Source organism: Achroia grisella, unplaced genomic scaffold (assembly GCF_030625045.1).
Source record: "Achroia grisella isolate CSIRO2021 unplaced genomic scaffold, CSIRO_AGI_Agris_v1 utg874, whole genome shotgun sequence".
Classification (NCBI taxonomy): Eukaryota; Metazoa; Arthropoda; class Insecta; order Lepidoptera; family Pyralidae; genus Achroia; species Achroia grisella.
The window spans coordinates 6784734-6807369 of record NW_026713051.1 but is presented as its reverse complement, the minus strand read 5'-3'; the positions used below and the strand labels follow the sequence as shown (position 1 = coordinate 6807369).

Here is a 22636-nt window from a genome sequence, read left to right as displayed (position 1 = left end):
TTTGGGTAATTTTAATACACAAATGTAGATTCATAATATATTAACTTTCATCCTCCACCTAACTGACTCCATCTAATACACTATCAGTTTATTATGTAACAGTCATTTATGAAGCAGAGTTAATTGACTGATCATAAAAATGAGGGCTTTCTTCGTAATTACGCAAATGTTAAAAAAACCGTCCGCACCAAAAATAAAACAAGCGCTGGCGGCTGAGAGCACAGACAAGCTGAGAGACGCGGCACTAAAGTCCCGGAATACTTTGCGTACTCACTGAAAATATTCTAAGAAAACGCGTGAACGTGTGCGCTTGTTATCACCACACGGTTGTGTTAGGAAAAATACTACACGGAGAATAACGCCGATCGAAACGACAAGCTAGAATCGTGTTGTTGGTGACTACATCACTTGATGATGTAAACGTTTTAGATGGTGTTCACCGCTTTATACGGCGTTTGTGTCGTTTTAGTGCTCTATAGTGTACAGTCTAAAGCTGCCTTAATGTTTGCGGGTGGTGGCGCCGGATTTCAAAAACAGTCAAAACCGCCCTGGGAGAATATTAACGCTAACACCAACACCGAGGTTACGCCAAGCTGGTGAGTTTCATGACACTGGCATAAATGTCGCCCTATTTTAATGAGTAATACTCGTAAGTGCTGTAATTACTATGTTTTTAAACTCATTACTTCATAAAAACTAAATTTAAACTAGTTGGAGTATTTCGATACTTCCAAATTTGAAAAATGTATGTATACAGTTTAATAGTCGAAATTTGAGTTTTTTGTGAATCGAGGGTACAGAAACGGAGTTCACTAGTGGTATATAACAAAATAGAGATAGAAATGTATGAGTATGTAATAAATGGTCTTATCAGGAATACTTGACCGTCAAACAGCGAAATTCTCTAATTGGTGCAGCGGTTCCGGTGTTTACCTTTCTCATCCACAATATCTACTTGCTGTATATAATGGTCGAAAAGTTTCATGGTAGCCTAGGTTGATTTTTTTTATTATAAATTTCATCCCTTTTATGTGTACTACATGACTGTTATCTCAGAGAAATAATCAGGGAGGATTTGTTTGCTAAAGTTCTGTTTTCTGTTTTTCGCATTGTTGCTTCACTATGTAATTGAATATATTCTGTTTTCTTTCGGACTTTAATTATAGAACGTAGATATAAACTTAGTGACTATTTAATTACTTTAAAGCTCAGTAGGTTTAAACGACAATTTGAATGACTACAATGCGTGGACTTAATTACAATTTTAATTTTTGTTATTAATATATATTTTTCCTATTGATGTAATTATCAACTTTTAATATTAGAAACACTTATAAATTTATTAATATCTTCATGTAATATAAATATACCTACATGAATAAAGATATTTTGATTTTGACAGTTTTGTCATTAAGCCATTCGATACATAAAACTGAGATATGATCTATCCGCACACTGTCATTATTATAAGTCTTGTCTGTCATAATTTTAATAAAGATGGATGCTCAGTTGACTACTACTCTCATGGTCGAAGTCTAGCCTGAACTACTAGTAATCGTTTAATCGATTCACTGCTACCACAATTTTCATAAAAAAATCAGACAGGCGCCATACATAAGTGTAATACGCGCCGCAGTGGCATCATATAAAGATAACGCCTTTAAATGTCACTCCGAGTGACATTATTTTCATTTTATGCTTGAATTCAAATTAAAATATTATTTATTCATATTTATATTGTCGTTGATTGCAGTGCAGGGGGACTCTATGACAATATTGAATTGAAATGGTTTCATTTCAATTCAATTTCGCGTTACTTCGTATGATATTTAGTTAGTAATCTTTTTATGCATATAGTTATAATTTATCTATACATATAAATAAACTTGGAGTGTCTATATTGTAGTATTGAAATAACCGTTTATTACTACATGCATATTAGTATAAATACGTACCGTATTTATTTTCATGTGCGTATAAATACGGGACCTACATAGCATTTTTTACAATTTTTGCCTGTTTGTTCCGCCGAATCTCTGAAATGGCTGGACCGATTTTGACGGGCCTTTTTTTAAGAGGTATCAGATATAATAAGAAATAGCTTCGGCTACTTTTATTAAAAAAAATAAAGTTAAGTTCCACGTGGACGAAGTCGCGGGTACTGCTAGTATTATAATATAGATACGAATTGTACCTGTGTCTTAGTATACAGGGTATTTCGAATATGAAATAACAACTTAAACCGTCATTTGTAAACCTATCAAAAGGATCTATTGACCATTTGAAAAATCACATTCAAATCATCAAGGAGCAGGACAATGTCGATTAGATACGGACCTCCTGGTCCGTATCCTGTAACCTGACATTGAGGGTGACGCAGCTGGAATTCAGTCACAACGCAAGCTTCAAAGCGTTCGTGTCCCGGTCCCCACCAACATGCTGGCCCACCTTCATGAAGAGGACTACTGGCCGAAGGGGGTGATGTATCGGTGCTACCGTGGCAGATTGCTCTTATCAATGCCGTGACCATAGAGACAATTTGAATTTATGTTTTATTATTTCTTATGTATGTTATAGGGTAATGCTCTATAAGGTATTTATAATATGGACTATGTACTTAGCCCGAATTATTTATAATATATGGTGGCATTGACTAAAAGTCCAAAAACAATTCTGCTGATATTTTTTATAGATAGTATCGCATGTGCCACAATAAATATGTTAGTATTAAACATGTGTTAGTATTAAATAAAAAACATACTAATTATAACATGACTTCAAACAATAATAAATTACGCATCTCGTACAAATTATGAGCACCATGACAGACATTTTGACGGCAAAAGTGGATAGATACGTTAGTCAACATTAATATTAACGTTATTATTCTTTATTATAAATATTTTTAGGCTTACTGATAAATGCTCATTTGTTTCTGTTCACTAAATAGCAGTTCGAGTCTAAAATTAATGTTAAACTGTAGGTAATTGCTAGCGAGATTGTCTTATTTTTTTGTTATTAACCAGTACTTTGTTTTCTTTTAAATAAAAACTGTCAATGTTGTCTGGTTTTTGTTATTTCTGCCTGTCAGTTTTCCTATTTTTACTATCACGTGTTTTCTTTTTATAACGGAACTAGCTTTTGCACGCGGCTTCGCTCGCGTTAATTTATCCCCTTAGGGGTGGTATCAAAATCCTTTCTTAGGGGATGCCTACGTCATAGTAGCTTTATGCATGCAGTCTCAGCCCGATCGGTTTAAAATTGACAAAGTTTCATACAAACTTTCATTCCCTATTTTATCCCCTTGGGGGTAGAATTAATCAAAATCATTTCAGCCCGATCCGTCCAGTGGTTTGGGTTGTGCGTTGATAGATCACTATGTCAGTCACCTTTGAGTTATATGTATGTAGATAATACGTATAAACATAAATTGAATATAAACGTTTTTGTCACAGTTTTTTTTATGATTTGAATAGAATAGATGTTTATTGATGATTGTACAATGATATACTAGGCTAGATTACTATACAATCTTAATAATATATTTGTACAGACTATCCATACCTCGGGCGTATAATACAATGACCTGTTTAAATATTTGTGAAAATAATTGACGCCCTTGCCGCGTCAATTATTTTTGTTTGATTTGTAATAGCAGAAAAACGAATTTTTAAACTTGATATTCTCAAAACTCCTTTGCTTACTACTATGGCAGATCTTATTTTATTTTTAGTAGTTAGTATATTTCTGAAGTCTGATATGTATATGCAGTGAAAGTTAGTTACCAGGAATCCATCTATTTCTTTATCGCGAAATATTTTTTTCTGAAGTATATGTTTGGTAACAAAAATAAATTGGACTGGGCTAAATTTAAAGAATACCGAGGATGAGACAGCAGTACGTATCCTAATTCGGCCAATTTGACCATGGTGATGGCGAAGGTGGCGTTGGAAGAAGTGAAAGATAACTTTTATATCTATTCGCCAAATGGGGCCGTTTTTGTTAGACCTACAATAAGAGTCACTGGCAGTTTTTATATATTCTTTTATCCATATTCATAATATGATGTTCTTTATATAATTTTTATTTTATAATACTTCTGTCACTGCGCTCTGCAATAAAAGACGTCTATTAAAATATCTAACTATTTTTATTAATTTTTACTGTTTTCTCTGCAATTTGGAATCGAATCGTCCCAAAGGCATAGTTGACCACTGTGGCCGTTTTGCACTTCTACAGGTAGTCTATGTAGATCACGTTGTGTATATCCCAGAAAACTGTGGTCATTATTTCTATTCCTGTGGTATCTTTTAGCCACTTATGAACGTTATGACGTCACGAATATTTTGTTCCCTACCATCCAGTTGGTATCTATAGATTCAATCGAGAAGAACTGGTAACAAATACAACAGTTTTTTTTAAAACCCTGTATTATTTACATTCGTACTTGTTTAGGTGGTAAAAAAAAACATTAAACGAAAAAAACATGAATGAACAATTATTGCCATGTACGTTTGTCATTTTAGTAATCGTTTGGTCAGTAATGAGCTTTACTTGAAACAGGTAATTCCAATATATTCTTTGGTATCTTAAGGTAAAATTTAGTACAGAAATAATGTTTATCATGTTAGCGCGACCTAGAGACCTCTGTTTTATAATTTAATTTGAAATTTCTGATTCAATTGAGAAAAATAGGTAATAAAATAAACTGTAAAATATTACAATATAGGAAAGTATGTTAATGTCCTAGCGGATTTTGTTTATCAGCATATCAAACTACAGAACCACTGTATGCAAACAAGAAACCTTCCCTATTAGGGTAGGTACGTTAGAACGTTGGAATAATGTACCTTACATTATTCCAACGTTCTAACGTACCATAGGCTATATATCTATATTATGTTAATATATACAAAACCTACGAAAGTCACGCGCACCCGGGCGAAGCCAAGGCCAAACCCTAGTTTAGGTATTAATTATCTTGTCTACATGTATTTCTGAAGATGTTCAAAGCCACGTCATTCCAAAATAAATAAACTTAAACTTTAAGAATTGTGTTACCCAAGTTGACAAATAAATTAGGAAGTTGTCATAAGTTATTTAATACTTTTCTAGTCCAACAAATTTTATTATATTTTGTAAACTAGTCTCTGATTAATTACAGAATAACATGTATATATAAATCTTTTAAATCTAATATACGTAACTATATAGAATGTGGGTCCCATTTCTAGATAATTTTAAATACTACTATTTTTATGAAGTTTTAATTGTCTTTTTTATAATATACTTTAACTTTACTTTTGATGTTAATTTCAGTGACATTATATAATTGGGGCCTTGCCTAAACGTTTCCAATTACCTGTGTCATCTAATCTTGCTTATCTCCTTATTCTTATACAAATATAGCTGTCTTCTTTTCTATTACATTTCATACTTGTTAATGTGGTTTTGTGTTGCAGTTGTTCTATTCTAAAATATATTTCAACATTTAACATAACCGAGAGTCTGATTTTTTTGTTCACCGAATGAAGTCTTTTTCTATAACAGCTGTGTCCTCAGCATATGTACTAGTAATGACGTCAAACGTTTATATCAAATATAAAAAATTGATCCATTATGCTATCCTGAGGGACACCCGCTTTAATCTTATGAGGATTAGACATATTTTAGATAGAAATATCTATCTTCCAGTAATGCGATTATTTATATATTTAAATTGTATTTACTTGTAGAGACCATCATGCTAAGCTTTGTCAAAGCTTTACATGTATCAAAATTACCGCTGATATGTATAGTTTTTGTTCAGCCTTTTGTATATATACCATATAAAATATATTATAATAACATTGTGTTCGTTTTGAATAAATTTTAACCCGATATATTATTGTTTGCGCAATAACTGTCTAATATTTTTTTTTCATATTATAAAACAATGATGTCCTATTAAATTCACAATAAAACCACTTAGAAAGGTGCATCTTATTCAGCTATTTATTTATTAGTTTAAAGAACTACATAAAGTGCTTTCGTAAAATTGCGTGCGAACTACTTTTAATACTGCTGTTCTTTGATGATAGTTTTACGATCAGTTAAAGTAACCAGAGATCGTCGTAGCCTAGTGGTTTATTACCCTGAATTGGATCCTAAAGATAGTGAGTTCGAGGCGTCGACCGACATCAAAAAAGATTGTGTAATTTTTTATTTTTGTCCAACTGTGGAATCAGACTCGGTGATGGAATTAATAACGAACTAAATTAATCGGATCTCTAAACCGACCCAAAAGGGCCCAGCTGGTATTCAGGTGCTCATGCACATAGACGAGAGCAGTATTATAAATACGGGCGGATGTCGTGACTTTTATAAAAGTAGTCTGTAGACCATAATAGTGTACCTCTTTTGAGCGCACCGAGCTTTTTGGGCGCCAGCTTTTGAACTTGTCTTCTAGGTGACTACGTAACTCGACTGGTAAATTTACCATGATGGTCTAACTCATCCTCCACTGTTAGCGCAGGCGGATGCATTATTCCATTATCATCCATAAGAACTACTGAGGGACCTAATTATATTACTCAAGTAAAAAAATACACCGACATAAAACAAACGGCGGGGAATTCCCTATTCCGTTCGACAAACGGACACATGCAAGGGTTAATTGATTTCCAACTCTTTGATAGGTTTTTAATAATTTAGATGTAGCGTGTGTTTAATCATGTCGGTATCTTGGTCTCGCCGGCGGCGTCTCCATTTGGTCGGTATATTCATCACATTCACCATTTCTAGCGCGGTGGTTATCACCTCGCTACTGTAGCGTTATATGTGATGTGATGAGGTTGCGCTACTAAATATATTGTTTATTGTAGTATCTAGGTATACCGGTAAAATAATTTAAAGTACTTTAGTAATATAGTGAGCTACATGGCTTATTAGTAAAGGGTACATTCGACGCGGGAACTTAAATCTGTTATCTGGAGAGTAAGCCAATTTTTAAAATTTAAATACGATTATTGTTTTCAAGTGAGGTCTGGGGGCCCTTTGTATTCACGGGGCCCTGGGCTGCAGCCCAAAAAGCACTTAGGGAGATCAGCCCCTATATGGAACTGTGAGCAACAGCAAAACAAGTTAAATGGGCAGTGAACGCGCAGGCTTGAGCTAAATTTTGAACTAAGTATAGCCCCCAATTTAGACAACTTTATGAAGCGAAGACTCCATAAGGTCGTCTAAATTCAATGTTTTGGTATTGAAGCAGCTATCTATTAGAAAGAGCCATAATTTAAGCCTGATAATCGGTTTACACAGTCTGGCTTCCGTGTATGAACCACAGTCTCAAGCAAATTTTTAATGAAACATTTCATATACAAAAGTAGTCATTCGGTAAAGGGAAAGCAACCGTAGGTACGGTGCGTAGAAGCATCGTAATCTGTCCCGTTCTACTTATAATGCCATATATGAGATTTCTAATCTATAGGCCAGGGTAAACTCGTAAGCAATTCTTGCCACGTGGTCACACAGTCGAGAATGGAACTAAGGCCATCATTGGCATTAAAGTCTTCAAATATTAGTAGAACTCGCGAAGGGAAATTGCTTAAAAACTAAAGACGTAACTCAGAAAAACGTGTGGTATTGAAGTCATCGTTGAAACTAGTAACCCACACATAGATACCCGTTTTTTGGCGAGGTAGTTATTTAAGTTATTATTTAGACGAATGAATAATAGTTATTTCTAGTAATATGTTCATAGTACCTTTTCTATTATATTCATTAGAATACGCCAAAATAACTATATATATAGGTAAATCCTAAATATTAGGTAAATCGTGTTCTTTTTTATAATTATTCTGTTTCAAAGAAACACTTAACAGACAATGTATTATTGCTCTATATAGAGCTAATTTAGATGTTGCGGGAATCGTTAGTATATATTCATTTTCTATTAGAGACGAACTTTTTAGCAGTCTATTCAAAGTGCGGGTGCGGGTCCATTGTGTGACAGAGAGAGAAACTACGAGTAGGTAATATCACAGGTCCCAGGGACCTGTGATACGGGTGTTGGTTTAACGGGACCCCTTTGCCGACGTACTCACCTTCACCGCTTGTGTTTCTCTCCCTAGCCACAAAATACTGCAGCATTTTTGTGGTATTTTATGGTTAATAACTATACGTTCTAATTCATGGTACCTACTTACAAAAGTTTTAGAAGATTGTAAAGTTATTTCACTGTCAGTTGGGTAAAGAATAAAGTGATTTCACTATTGGTTCAGTCACAATACTTTTTGGAATTAAATATTATATCTCCTGTATTATTATTATTTATTTATCATACTAACATTTTACAGAGGAAAAGTTTATTTGTTTGTTTGTATTGAATAGGCTCCGAAACTACTGGACCAGTTTGAAAAATTCCTTCACCAATATGAAGCTACACTATCCCTGAGTGTCATAGGCTATATTATATTTCTAAAAAAAATAGGGATCCTTACGAAATCTCCGATATGTTACCCCTAGGCGTAAAAAAATTACACAAAAAATACCTAACACCGCATACGCTGCGAAAACTATTGATGATAGAATAAAATTATGTACTACAACTTTGCAGAGCATATCTTTATCTATAAAAAATGTCGTGACGGCATATGTCTATCTGTCACAGTTACTTCACAATAAGTGTTTTTTTTTGTTTATAAATTTAATTGAAGCGCCGCCGCTAGAAGTTTCTTTATCTTGGTTTTAATCCTTATCAAAATAAATTATCTCATATTAACGACTTCTTCAATACCTGTATATAACTTTTTGAATTATTCAATTCGGACATTGCATTCGAAAGATATCACGTATTTTAAGTATTAGAAAAAAGACTTACTCTGTTAGTTATAAACCAAATGCGATATAGCGGCGTCACTGGGGTATGGGTACACAGGTAGGGGTATACTTACTAAGATAATACAATCGGGGAAGATAGTGATAGCAGTTGCATCGTCAGGAATTGCTGCAACTCTCTTAAAGGATGGAAAAACTGCTCATTCTACTTTTAAACTTCCGCTATCCGTAAATCTTGAGGAACAAATTACATGTTGATTTGATAAATTATTACAAAAAACGATTGATTATGTGGGATGAATGCATCATGAGCCATACATGCTTTGGATAGAACATTAAAATATTTTAGAAACACCTCTTCTCTCATGGGTGGGATTATCTTTGTATTTGCTGGAGATTTATGACTGTCTCTTCCTGTTATTAACATCGTCTCTCTTATGAACTTTAATTGAAAGTTTAAAATTACGGACGAATATGAGAGCTCATCTTCATGGAATCACAGATAGTGTTTTCTTACAACAACGGCTTAAACTTGGGGAAGGAATTTTTCAAAGGTAGGTCAAATCATCCATAATTTAGAAATTTTGAAAGATGCTGGATACCCTGTCATCAAGAATTTGCACGAAAAAGGCTTTCATTGGTTGTCATCTAGGGCAATATTGTTACCTAACAATGATAATGTCAACGAAATAATCTGATTATTCAAAAAGTTCCCGGACAAACAAAAATTACAAATCTATGCGCCGATAGCGTGACTAATATCGAAAATGCAGTTCATTATCGACAGGATTTTTTACTAAACCCTTCTGGGCTGCTACCATACGATTTGACGTCAAAAATCAGAATTTTTCAAAAGCATGATCTAATCATGATTTTTTATTCATGATTGAATTGTAGTGACCATTGGCACGGGTCACTCCAGCCGGGCAACTGGCTCATACCAATACCAAGAATACCATTGATCCCAACTGATCTGCCATTTAAATGGCTGCAATTTCCTGTTAAAATATCTTCTATGTAATACACCTATGTATGTCTTGATCTTAAGAAACTACGCGGATTTTGATGCGTTTTTTTTACTCAAGAGGAAGATTTAGGATATATACTGTCCCACAACTGAACACGGATCTTTAAACGAGCGATAACCTTTGTATTCTATGCCCACGTGGGCGAAGCAGCGGGTGGATAGCTAGTTTATAAATAAATTAACAAATGTTCATTCATTCTGTATTTGAATTTCAATTTGTCATTACTTTGTTCTTACTGGTTAATATAAGGCAGCATTATAAAATTATAATTTACAGGTTTGCAAATCTTTTTCGACAGAGAATTTTTTTCCTAGTTTTGATGTGAATTATTCGACATATTATTATTATTGTTATGTTTTATCTGTGTATTTATTTTTGACAGACTTATATGTAGATTGATATTTATATTGGAATTACTTGTTATAGTTGAGTTTGAGTATGTTGATAATTATGTATATATTGTTTTTGTATGATTTCGATTCATTCACTTAGTAAGAGTTCTCTGACAGAATGATCTACTTCACACTTCATGTGTGGGTGATCCGGAACAAAAGACTAGTGTTTTTGGTAGTGTGACAATGGTTTTGTGTGATTATCATACATATGGTCATAAATATTTGTTTTTATTGTAAAATGAGCTTGAATCAGGATAGATATATATTTTTTTAATATTGAGTGGTATTTTGGAGCTAACCATCACCACCACCGAGCCACCGCGAGCATCTCTGATTTCATGGAAGCATAAAGTAATTAGTATTATAGCCGATATGTTAATGTGTTTGTGTAATATCCTGTACACGTACAAGCCTATATGTAACTAAAGTCACTTAAACCGATGCCAATAACTTACATGATATTTGGCTTATATTATTTTAATTAAAAAAAATATTCCTTCAATAGAATCCTGATATTTGTGTCCATTCAAAACAAATTCATCCTAGAAAGATATTATAACAGATTAAGTTAATAGGTAGAATATGGTGCGCGCGGAGTTTTTATTTCGAGACAAGTTGTGGCCTTCCTGACCGCCATAATGAACGGGTACTACCCGTTTTAGCGTTTTCCTATGTCGTTTTTAAACTGTTTTTACATTACATTATATAAATTTAAAGAAAGAATTACTTCAAGAACTAAAATATGCGAGACTACTGCATATTTTACACTTCAATATTTCGTTTTAGAATAAATAATTCTTAAAATTAGAACAAACAACTGGAGACTACAGTTATTTTTTTTTGCGTAATAAATGATGTAATGAAGACAAATGCATACCACTGACACGGATTCAATAGATCTCTCATACAAACAAGACTTCAAATAACAAATCTAAGGAATTATAAGAAATGATAGAATTCTGTTGTTACTACTAACCAATAAAGATACATGGTTGAAGAAATCATAAGGAATTTTTATTTTTAGTTCACTCATCATTCCACTGCTTTTCTTTTATAATATGTAGTTCTATTTATACACTATAATGGGCCTCATTAGCTAGTAATTGTCTTCAATGAATATATGTATATTATCGGGCCTGTCGTATTTGTAGCATAAAATTGATTTGTCATATATCAGTTACAATGTGTATATTACTTTATTTTTACAATTGAAATACTTGTCCAGAGAGTAAAAGCAGTGCACTAGTCATTTTTCAATTTATTTTTAAATTATGTCCTGTTAATTCTACCAAATCTTCGGGTAGACTGTTAAATATTTTGTGTGTCATGTAAAACACATTTTTAATAAAGTTACGTTTAGGCAATACTAACTTATTCTGTCTAGAGATTCTTACTTTTTATTTGACATAGGGATCTAAATACAGGTAACTTTTGTTTTACAAACAATAATTTTCGGGTTTATTAAGGATTGGTCTATATGAATATCTATTATTAAATCACATATTGCTCATATACATTTTTTGAGCTTTGTAAGCGGTTCCTTGTTCGGTGTAATTACCTTAAATTATTAGACCGTACCATAGCACTGATGATATATAGCAATAATATGTATGTATTAAGTGCAATAATATGCAGGAAGTGATACAACCTATCTCAGCCTATAAAGTGCGATCACGTTTTTTTTAATTTTTTTGCAAACAGCATCTGTGTTTTTTTGCAATTTAGATTCTAATCAAGTGAAATACCTAAAAATAATGTTGGATCTACCTGTTTAATCTTTTCTCCCTTATAAAATACATGTAAGTCAAGATTTTGTCTTTTGTTTAAATTATTTATGTTTCATCCATTTTGTAGTGTTACATTTATATAACTTTCAACAGCACATTAGTTGTTAGTTATGATATCTGGACGTTCTAATAACAGTCTGTAAATAGTATACATTTATAAGTTATCGAGTCTGGTCAATCATTGATAGATAATGGAAACAAAAGGGGACTTAAAATACTGCCTTGTAGGTAGGTACTCCGCAACTGTTTATTCTTAATGTTGAGCGAATATTCACTTTTTTATTTATATCTTGTTTCTGATATTTGTTAATTATATTGATAAGTTATTTACCATGTAACTTACCAGCCATTTATGCAATTTACCTCTTTATCCCATTTTCCAAGTCTAATTTTACAAGTAGGATTTTATGATTCACCACACCGTCCACTGAATTTATGTTATTGTTTATGTCATCAGTTGTTATCTTTTTTACAAGTATATACTAGGCCACTGTAGTTGATTTATTTTTCTAAATGCTGAATTGATCCATTTTATGAATATTATTTTTAGTAACAAAAGCATTCAACTGTTTAGCTATAATATTTTCAAAAATATTCGTTTAAAATGGAATAAGAGTAATGTGTCTATAATATGCAATTCTTCTTGTATGGACTGTCGAGTATGAATACACTCAATATTTTTTTTATTATGAGTATATTATTATGGGTGGGTAGTGTACTATTGAAATGAATAGTACAGTACCCATAATAATATTCCATTAATTACGACACAGGCTCTAAAATCTTCCCCGTCTGCTGCTGAAACTTTACTAACAGACAATGTTAGCAAGTCATCAGCTGTATTTAACTTTAGATACACAACATCAGTAGAAATAATGAAAATATTTAAACAGCTAAATAATAAAAAAAAACAGAGTATCTATGGGGTATATCTGTTAAAATACTGGATAGTATAATGGAAATTATTGCGCCGTCTCTTGCTTTTATTTTTAATAAATATATAGATGATGGTAAATTTCCTAATATAATGAAAATTAGTAAAATCATACCACTTTTTAAATTTGGAGACAGGACTGACCCAATAAATTATAGACCTATATCCATACTCCCAGCGCTCAGTAAAATTTTTGAAAGAATAATCCCTATGCAACTTTTCAGTTATTTCAATTTAAATAATTTAATTCACAATAGTCAATTCGGTTTTTCCAAAGGTCGTTCAACTACAGACGCAGGTGCAGACACGTATTTGCTGCATGGTAAAATAAAATGGATGCGATAGGTGTTTTTTGTGACCCTTCTAAGGCTTTTTTGCGTTGATTGCGTTGATCATAACACATTATTGAAAAAACTTGCTTTTTATGGCGCCCAAGACAACGCTTTAAATTTAATAAAATCTTATTTATCTGATAGAATACAGAAAGTAAAGGTTAGCAGCGCTACGTCACTTGTGCAAATGGGTGTACCTCAAGGATCTATTCTGGGTCCATTTTTATTCCTACTATACATAAATGATCTCCCATATGCCATGCAGGGTATTTGCGCGATAGTGTTATTTTCAGATGATACTTCATTGATTTTTAAAGTTAATAGAATGACTAATAATTATGACGATGTAAATAGTGCTTTGCGGGCGTCTCTTGCACTGGTTTACAACTAACAATCTTATGTTAAACGCTAAAAAAACAAAATGTGTTAATTTTTCTTTGTCTAAAAGTTTTAATACTAATTGTAATATAAAATTAAATGACGAATCTCTCAAATTTATAGAATCTACTGTCTTTCTAGGAAGCATATTAGATAATAAAATGGGGTGCACAAATTCAAAGTCTTGCTTTGCCCGTGCGTAAGGTTAGACAGTACACTGATACTGATACTGCTAGATTGGACTATTTTAGTTATTTTCATAGTTAACTCTCTTATGGAAATAATATCTTATTATTATGGGGAAAAGCGGCAGATATTAAAAATATATTCATATTACAAAAACGTGCCATTCGAACGATCTACTGTATGAAGAGTCGTGACTCATTAAGAGAGAAATTCAAAGAGGCAAATATTCTCACCGTTACTTCTCAATTTATATATTCAAATATCCTATATGTTCATAAAAATCTTGACTTATTTCCAAAAACCAGCAATATTCATAATATTAATACTAGATTTAAAGACAAACTTGCTGTCCCCAAGTATCGTTTAGAAAAAGTCAATGGGTCTTTTATGGGAATAGGTATAAAAATTTACAATAAGATACGAAAGGATATATTGGAATTACCCTTAAATAAACTCAAAACATTTGTTAAATCATATTGACTGAGCAAGGCGTATTACTCACTAAACGATTATTTGAATGACTTTACTGGGATTTTCATTTAATGTTAGACATAGACACTTATATAACCTATGAATTGTAAATAAACTGGATTTAAAAAAAAAGTAATTCAATTGAGTTTCTTGCCAGTGCTTCTCAATTGGATCTATATACCGAACTGGACGGTAGGGAAAAAAAATATATTGTAAAAACTTGACGTTCATAAGCGGCTAAAATGTCCTACATGAATAAATGATTTTTGAAAGCCAAATTCAAAAGTCTGCTTAGTTCGAGACTAGATGGACCTGTGTAAAACAAGTATTTGAACATATTTTAAGAATTGAAGAATAGAATAGAAATCATTTATTCAAATAAACTTGCATTGAAGCACTTTTGAATAGTCATAACATTTTTTTTTAATCTACCGCTCATTCGGAATGCTGTCTCATCACAAGAAGAACAAGCAAGAAACTTGTGTGTTGCTCTTTTAAATAATTTATTCTTACTTACAATTTAAGTTTAAGTGTGTGAATACAAACTACCGATTAGCACTAATTTAATGAAATAATAAAATAGAAAAAACATTCAATACACAACAATTAATAAGAGAAAATAAGTCATAGTGATTAGAGCAGACCAGTCCACACAACAAGCACCCATTCACGACTATGACGGATGAGCCAGCCACCACTGCGCTCGACCATATTTTAGGGAGCCCAATGACCCGGGCCACCACGCCGCCACAAGTCTGGACATTTTAGTGAGCATGACTATTCAAAACACCAGACCACGTCATAGCTACTCACAAGTGCCATCTGGTGGTTATAGTATTCACATTTCATATAAGAATGCATGCGGCAATCAATACAAAAACCGCTACGCTTTCATATTTCTAAAATAATTGAATCAAGAAAGCAATGAGATAAACAAATTATAACGTTGTATGCTAATAAACTAATTATTTATTTGATATGTTGTCGTCTATGAATTCGTCTATCCTGTAATAGGCTTTCTTACATAAAAATTGTTTAATGTAACATTTGAATTGCCTCTCTGTCAGATTTAGTGCAGATTCTGGCAGTTTATTATAAAATCTTACGCAATTATCATAGAATGAATTACTGACTTTGTGCAGATGGCATTTAGGTAAAATTAGCTTATTTTTATTGCGTAAGTTTCTATTTGTACAGTCTTTAAGTTTTTTAAAACTCTCTAAATTCTTCCGTGTATACATGATATTCTCATAAATGTATTGTGAAGTAACGGTGAGGATATTTGAATCTTTAAAACACTAACATAATGACTCTCTTGGTATGGGTTATACCATAAATAGAACGTATGGCTCTCTTTTGTAAAATAAATATAGTATTTATATCGGCTGCTTTACCCCACAGCAGTATGCCATATGACATAATGATATGGAAATAACTAAAGTATACAAGTTTAGCCGTCGCCACGTCTATTAATTGCCTAATTCTTCTAATTGCATATGCAGCAGAACTGAGTCTATTGGCCAATTTTGAAATATGAGCATTGTAATTTCGAGTCCACTGTTATGCCTAAAAAAACTGTATCATTAACAAAATTTACTATTTCATCATTAAGTAATAACAGTGTATTTATTGGTCTTACATTAGGAAGTGTAAATTTTAGACACTTTGTTGTGCTGGAATTTAATAATAGGTTATTACATGTAAACCAATTTAATATAGCAGACATAGCACAATTTACATCGTCTAATTCATTAGTTTGACGTCCAATTTTACAGCAGTATATCTGCAATTTTCTCTACCATAAAGGGATGGTCATTTATGTAAATTAAAAAGAGAAAGGGGCCTAAGATTGACCCTTGTGGAATGCCCATCCCAATATTAGTTCCCTCAGATTTTATACCGTCAATATCTACAGTTTGGACCCTATCCTCTAAATAAGTTCTCATTAATTTTAGATCATTATCTTTTATACCATAATGTTCGAGCTTGTACAAATGTGTTTTATGATCCACGCAATCAAATGCCTTTGGTAGGTCACAAAAAACTCCGAGTGCATCCTGTGACCTCACATGATTCGAAAATATGTGTTATTAGCGCTACACCTGCGTCAATGGTAGACTTACCGGCGGTGAAACCATATTGTTGACTGTGAAGCAGTCGGTTATCATTAAGCGTGTTTGTATTTAAATCAGCAAAACCTACTGAATTTATATTTCTTAACATCTTTATAGGCCTTTGTATTTCATCGGGTGAGACAGGCCATAAAAACATACTATTACATATTTCATTATTATTATTGAATTGTAGTTTACACTTTCATTTGTCATTTGAATTAATATTATTGCTTTTTCCATATGTCAATAAAGTGATTGTTAAACATTCCCATTATGTCATATACATTTTTATAGTTTTTATTCTTATGTCGTACTAGATGAAGTACGCGACTTTGTCTGCGTAGTATTTGTTATTCCTTTTATTGACCTTTTTAACCTCCTTACTGTAGTGTATTCGACCGACATGATCATTAATTACTTAATGATATTTTCGGAGAAAACGGTTTTTAAAAAAAGAAAATTTCTAACTTTTATTAATACAACATTGTAAGAACATGAATTGATCCTGAGTCAAAACAAAGTGAGAAAACGAGCAGGAAAAGAGAAATAAAAAATACTTGTCGGTTTGACGAAAAATCAATTTCGTGTAGGTTAAGTTATGGAAGAATAGATCTGTATATCTGTGTATGTATATTGTCATGCTTCTTTATAGATAACGTTTAACTTATTGAGTTGGAACATGAACAAATAGTACGGTTGGCAGACTTATTTGGAAGAAATCTACATAGAACTGGCCGTACGAGAAACAGCTAACACTAATATCCACGCTCATAACACAGTGTCCAGTGTCTTCCCTTAGGTTTCGTTGCGTAAAACAATCTATTATCTAGAATTGTACACATTTGCTACTGAAGAGGTTATTATTCAAATCAGAATTAGAATAATTATTTAAATCGAAATCAGTGGAAATCGGGTTATAACAACTCTCGCCGACACCACATCCCGTCAAAATCTGCGCCTCCATCATATTATCTTGCTGAGAAAAAACTTTCAGTCTAATCCTGTTATATCATTTTGAGGGGCTTAAATTTCGTATCAAAATAACAATGATGCAATTTTTTAAATTCATTTTCTATAATGGAATTTCTGGAGCACACAGAAAATCAAGGAATTAAACTGGAAGGTTCGTAGTGTCATCTTTCTCCATTACACTATTATTACCGTTCATAGAAATATACTCAACTAATTCTCGTTCAACATTGATTGATTCTTGCGGCTTGGTCATTTCAAAGAGTCAAAATTGTTCTTCACATTACCATGTCTTCTCATGATTTGTTATTTGTCACTATAAATGGATGCGATAAGTTCTTCCACTGAATTAACAGTTTGCCAAAGATTAACAAACAAAACGAATTTCCTTTCTGGAAGACAGAAGAAACATGGAGTGCTATTACGGATAGCATTGCATGTTTCTTCTGTCATCCAGTCATCTTTTCGGTTGTTCTACTTTTGTGTTATTGAATAACGTTTTCTGCTTTAAGGACTTCATTTGTCAGTATCTTCCATGTTACTCGTATATCTGCTGAATCAAATGGATCTATCTCTTGACTGATAATGATCTGATAATTAACTAAGAAGTGTCTCTAATATGGTCAACATATTTTGCAAGCAATATTATTAGTTTCGGGTTTTCTCTGTTTCACTGTCTTTAGTCGTATCTTCCAAGCAGCTATAAATAATTGATGATCACCACAATTTGCATCAAGATGAATTTTGGTACTGAAAACAGAAGATCGCCATCTTTAGCCGATCAAAACAGAATCGATTTTATCTGGGACTGCTAACGCTGCGGATGTTGCTGCAACCAGGTGGTCATGATGGTCAGACTATTTTCAATATAGAAGTCCAATAACATTTGTCCGCGATCATTGCTTTACCTAAACCAGATTTACCAACAAACTCACACATGTCAGTATCTCCGGTAGTGTTGCCAATTCGCGTTAAAGTCTCCCAGCGCTCTTAGTGATCTCTTTGTTCTATATATCTTTTTTTATTTTTTTTAGCTAGCTATCGAAACTTCTTATATCTCCTTCTGAAGGGACGAACTAATATTTTTATGATAATTATTCAATCGCTTTTGATATTGTATTCTATAATTGAATTTTGCATTTTTCTCGATATCAGAATCCCTACTCCACTGAAACTGTTGTTTGAACTGCCCCCATTCCACTTCAATTTCGTCCATGAGGTGTTCTATGATGGCCGCATTCCTTGATGTGAGTTTCATTTAGCCCTAACACATCTAAATTGTATTCTTCCATTACTTTCTACAGTGAGCCAGAGGACTCACCCGCTTGTAACCGTTCGTTAATTTCATACCAGGAAACACGGAATCACCGAATTATTTAATATTGAAATAATTAATCGAATCATTACGAACAACTTATTCAATTATTTTATTCTATACTCTGTTTTATAGCACATACAGATACTACAGCTGGTATGTACACACAAAGTAATTACCGTGCTATGCTTTTCACTCGTGTAAAGATATTCTGCCGTACATGTCTTATCAGTTAAAGGTACGTCAAATGTGATATAAGAAGGTGCATAATGAGATGTTCATAACGTATGTAAACACAAATTCAATATGTAAACGGTGAACACATTGTATCTATGTATGTTGTAGCTCATAAGTATATGTTGGTGGAAAATTTTTAAAGGTGTGTGGTATTTTTACATTTAGACAATATACTTTTTAGTAAATGTATCTAGTTAATGCAAGGAGGTTGGTAGCCTACAAAGGTTTTTGCATAATGTTGTAGTTTTTAAAGGACCTGGTTCTAAATGTTAACTAAATATATAAATTGTTCACTGTTCATCGTACTAATATTATAGGTAGGGAGTACAAAAAAATACAATGTATCACACAGATTAAAATAAAATATTTTGGTATATATTATATACTATAGCAAGTTAAAGCATTCCTTCCTATCTTGGCCAGGATGACTAATATTGCTTGGAGGTCATACACACAGGGTCTATCTAGATGTAAACCTAATTATGCAATACTTGTTTCTCTTCTCCTTGTTTTATATCTTGTTTGAACGCCAAGCTGTCAATGCAATTGTTGTTTAATTAATTATTTATTGTATATTAAAAATGATGTTAATGAAAGGCAAATGACTTCATCACTATTATTTTATGGATCAAAGAGTATATGGATATAAATATCCGTTATTATAACTCAATTTGTTTTTCTTTACCTGAGCGGTGTGTTTATTTTTCTTATGTAATATATATATATCTTATGTAATAGTTTTTCATTTGTGTTCTGTATTCTTAGCCATATATTATAGCGTAAATAGCAGCAGCTAGTGCTTCGTTATCGTTTAGTGCTCAAGAATAAGAATTTATGTACATTTGGTCTGTACACTCGTGTAGCGGCCGAGACACTCCGCTGTACTGTATAATACCACTAACACGATACGTGTCATTTCTTTTAATTATTATACTACTATTACCAATAAAGTGTACTTACTCACGAACTTGATTGTGTACAATGAATATTTTGTGTCCACCTCTGGTTTTATAAGTTATTGGATGGGTAATCCTAGTTTGAAATTGAGAGAAGGGCAAAGGACGAAGCAGGAAACCTGCCTAACGCAACGTAACGTAAAGCCGGGCAAACTAGATCTTATTTTTATCAGCCGTCAGCGTCATCTTTATTATGTAATCCACTTTGCCCTAGGATAGTGGCTAAACCATGATTAATACATTCTACAAGGAAATCCTTTCGTAGTATAGTGGCACTACTGGTTGCCGCCTCAGTCAGGGCAGTTTTGTGTTTCAGAGCCATCGGTGTATAAATATAAAAAAATGGTGTATATGCATATTTCATTTATTTTAGATTGATCTCTATCCTCCTCTTTAATTTTTATGTGATATGTTCGGTTTAATAAATTATATGTTTTCATCCTGTCACACTGGACAGCAACCAATTCCTTGGTACAGTAGCGTAAGGACTGTTATGGTTTTTATCTCATATACCTACCAAGGTTCCCACCTTGGTAGGTATATGAGATATCTAAAAAAAGAAACTCTCCCAGAGTTTAATAGCAGATATAGATATCTCCTGCTGTGTATAGGTAGTTCAAGAGATATTGCGATGCATTGCTATGATGGGGGCTATTTTTATACACTCATTGACTAATTACCAAGAAAGAATTGTATGCCATATTAACTTCATGTTTATATGCATTAGCTTACCTTTGTATTATTAAAATAAAAGCTTGCAAAAAGCATACTCTTTCAAATTGTGTTTGTATGATTCGTTTTTAAAGGATGCATTTAAAAACTTTCATTATATAAATATTTTTCTGTATGATTTAGTATATTATTTGATTAGCCAGGAGCAAAGTACATAATTACATCTTTTTCGTGGGTAATTATAAAGTAAATATATATGTTGGTAGTAATAAAGTAGTTGTTGTTCACACTCGAGGCGTTTCATTACATTCACTACATGGTCAGCGGTATAAAAGATTACGAATCCTTAACGCATACAAGAGTGTTATAAATCAGTACATAACAGTAAATAATAGTATTAGAAATATATTTGTGTCATTGTAGTGGTGTGGTGCAGTATAAAAGTGTAATAATGGAGCACGCGCGTCCACCTGCAGAATTAAATTTGGACGGCGGTCCCGTGAGCCGGGCAGACGCTTGGAAAAAATGGAAACAACAATTCATGTTATTTTTGAAGGCTTCTGGTGTAGCCTCGGAACCCTCGAGTGTCCGAGCTAGTCTAATAGTGAATCTCATCAGCCCGGATGGCTTCGATGTATATCAAACGTTCACATTCGACGGAGACAAGGAGCGAGATGACGTCGCGGTATTGATAAAGAAATTTGATAATTATTTTGGAACAAAGCCGAATGTAACATTGATGAGGTACAAGTTTTTTACGCGTAACCAAGATGATGGGGAATATATACAACAAAACGTTACCGCACTGCGTCTTCTGAGCAAAACATGCGAGTTCACCACCATGGAAGAAGAGTTGATCAGGGATAGAATCGTCTGTGGAATTCGACATTCCACTGTCAGGGACAGACTGTTGCGGTGCGATGACCTCGACCTAGATAAGGTCATAAAAATTTGCCAAGCGGAAGAGATGTCCCAGGAGAGCTGCCGTCAGATAGGATCGAGTGGCGACGCGGCACGTGTGGACGCGGTGTCGACGCGCGGCCGCGGGCGAGCGGCGGCCGCGGCTGCGCTTGCACCGCGGACCGCGCGGTCTCCGTGCCGGGCTTGTGGCTCCGCGCGATGCAGCGTCGGCGAGTGCCTCGCACAACGAGTCGGCTGTTGTTACGTTTGCGGTAATAATGGACACTTCGCGCGCATGTGTAAGTCAAATCATTCTTTTCATAACGCCGGCCGCGGTCGGGGCGGGCGAGTATATGGAGTGGAATGTGATGTTGTGAGTAGTGAATCGGAAGATGATAGTTTTTATATTTCGTCCGTCGACTGCAGTGACGATTCAGGGTGCTGGTTTCAAATATTAACGTGCGAAAATGGATATGAAAATATTAAATTGGACTCGGGGGCCGATTTTAATATTTGAAATTAGGTTTCAATCCGAATATAATTGTAAAAAAGAAACTATCTTTAATGTCATACACGCATGATACGATTCCATTAAAAGGAATCTGTACTATATCTTGGTATTATAAAAATATTATTTATAATCTTAAATTTGCTGTAGTGGACATGGAATGTAGCAGCGTGCTGGGACGGAACTCTTGCGAGGAGTTAGGGCTAATCAAGCGTATAATGTATATTGAACTATCCAACTATAATGACTTATTTAAAGGTTTAGGATGTTTGCCCGGAAAGTATCACATAGTAACTGATAACTCGGTTCCACCTGTCATATGTGCATCGAGGAAAATTCCTCAAGGGTTGCGCGATCGCTTAGCACAGGAACTTAATAAAATGGTAGATTTAGGGGTCATTAGGAAGGTGAGTCATCTAACTCAGTGGATACATACTCTGGTGTTGGTGGCGAAAAAGGATAATGGAATCAGGGTTTGCTTGGATCCACGGGAACTGAACAGAGCCATTCAGCGTGCTCACTTCCAGTTGCCGACTGTGTCGGAATTAGTGTCTCGCTTACACGGAGCTCGATACTTTTCAGTTCTTGACGCAAATGCAGGCTTCTAGGCCGTGGTTCTGGATGATGAGAGCGCGGA

The 22636-nt window shown here is 33.7% G+C and overlaps 1 protein-coding gene across 4 annotated transcripts in view; it reads left to right on the top strand.

Moving 5' to 3' along the window:
• Positions 1 to 292: 292 nt before the first annotated feature.
• Positions 293 to 22636, top strand: part of LOC131852993 (potassium voltage-gated channel protein Shaker) — a 320610-nt gene continuing 298266 nt past the window's right edge. For all 4 annotated transcript variants that reach the window (XM_059203774.1, XM_059203773.1, XM_059203770.1 and 1 more), the window contains exon 1: positions 293 to 596. In XM_059203774.1, the coding sequence (XP_059059757.1) occupies positions 430 to 596 (167 nt within the window). In that variant the 5' untranslated portion in view covers positions 293 to 429. The remainder of the gene's footprint in view (positions 597 to 22636) is intronic.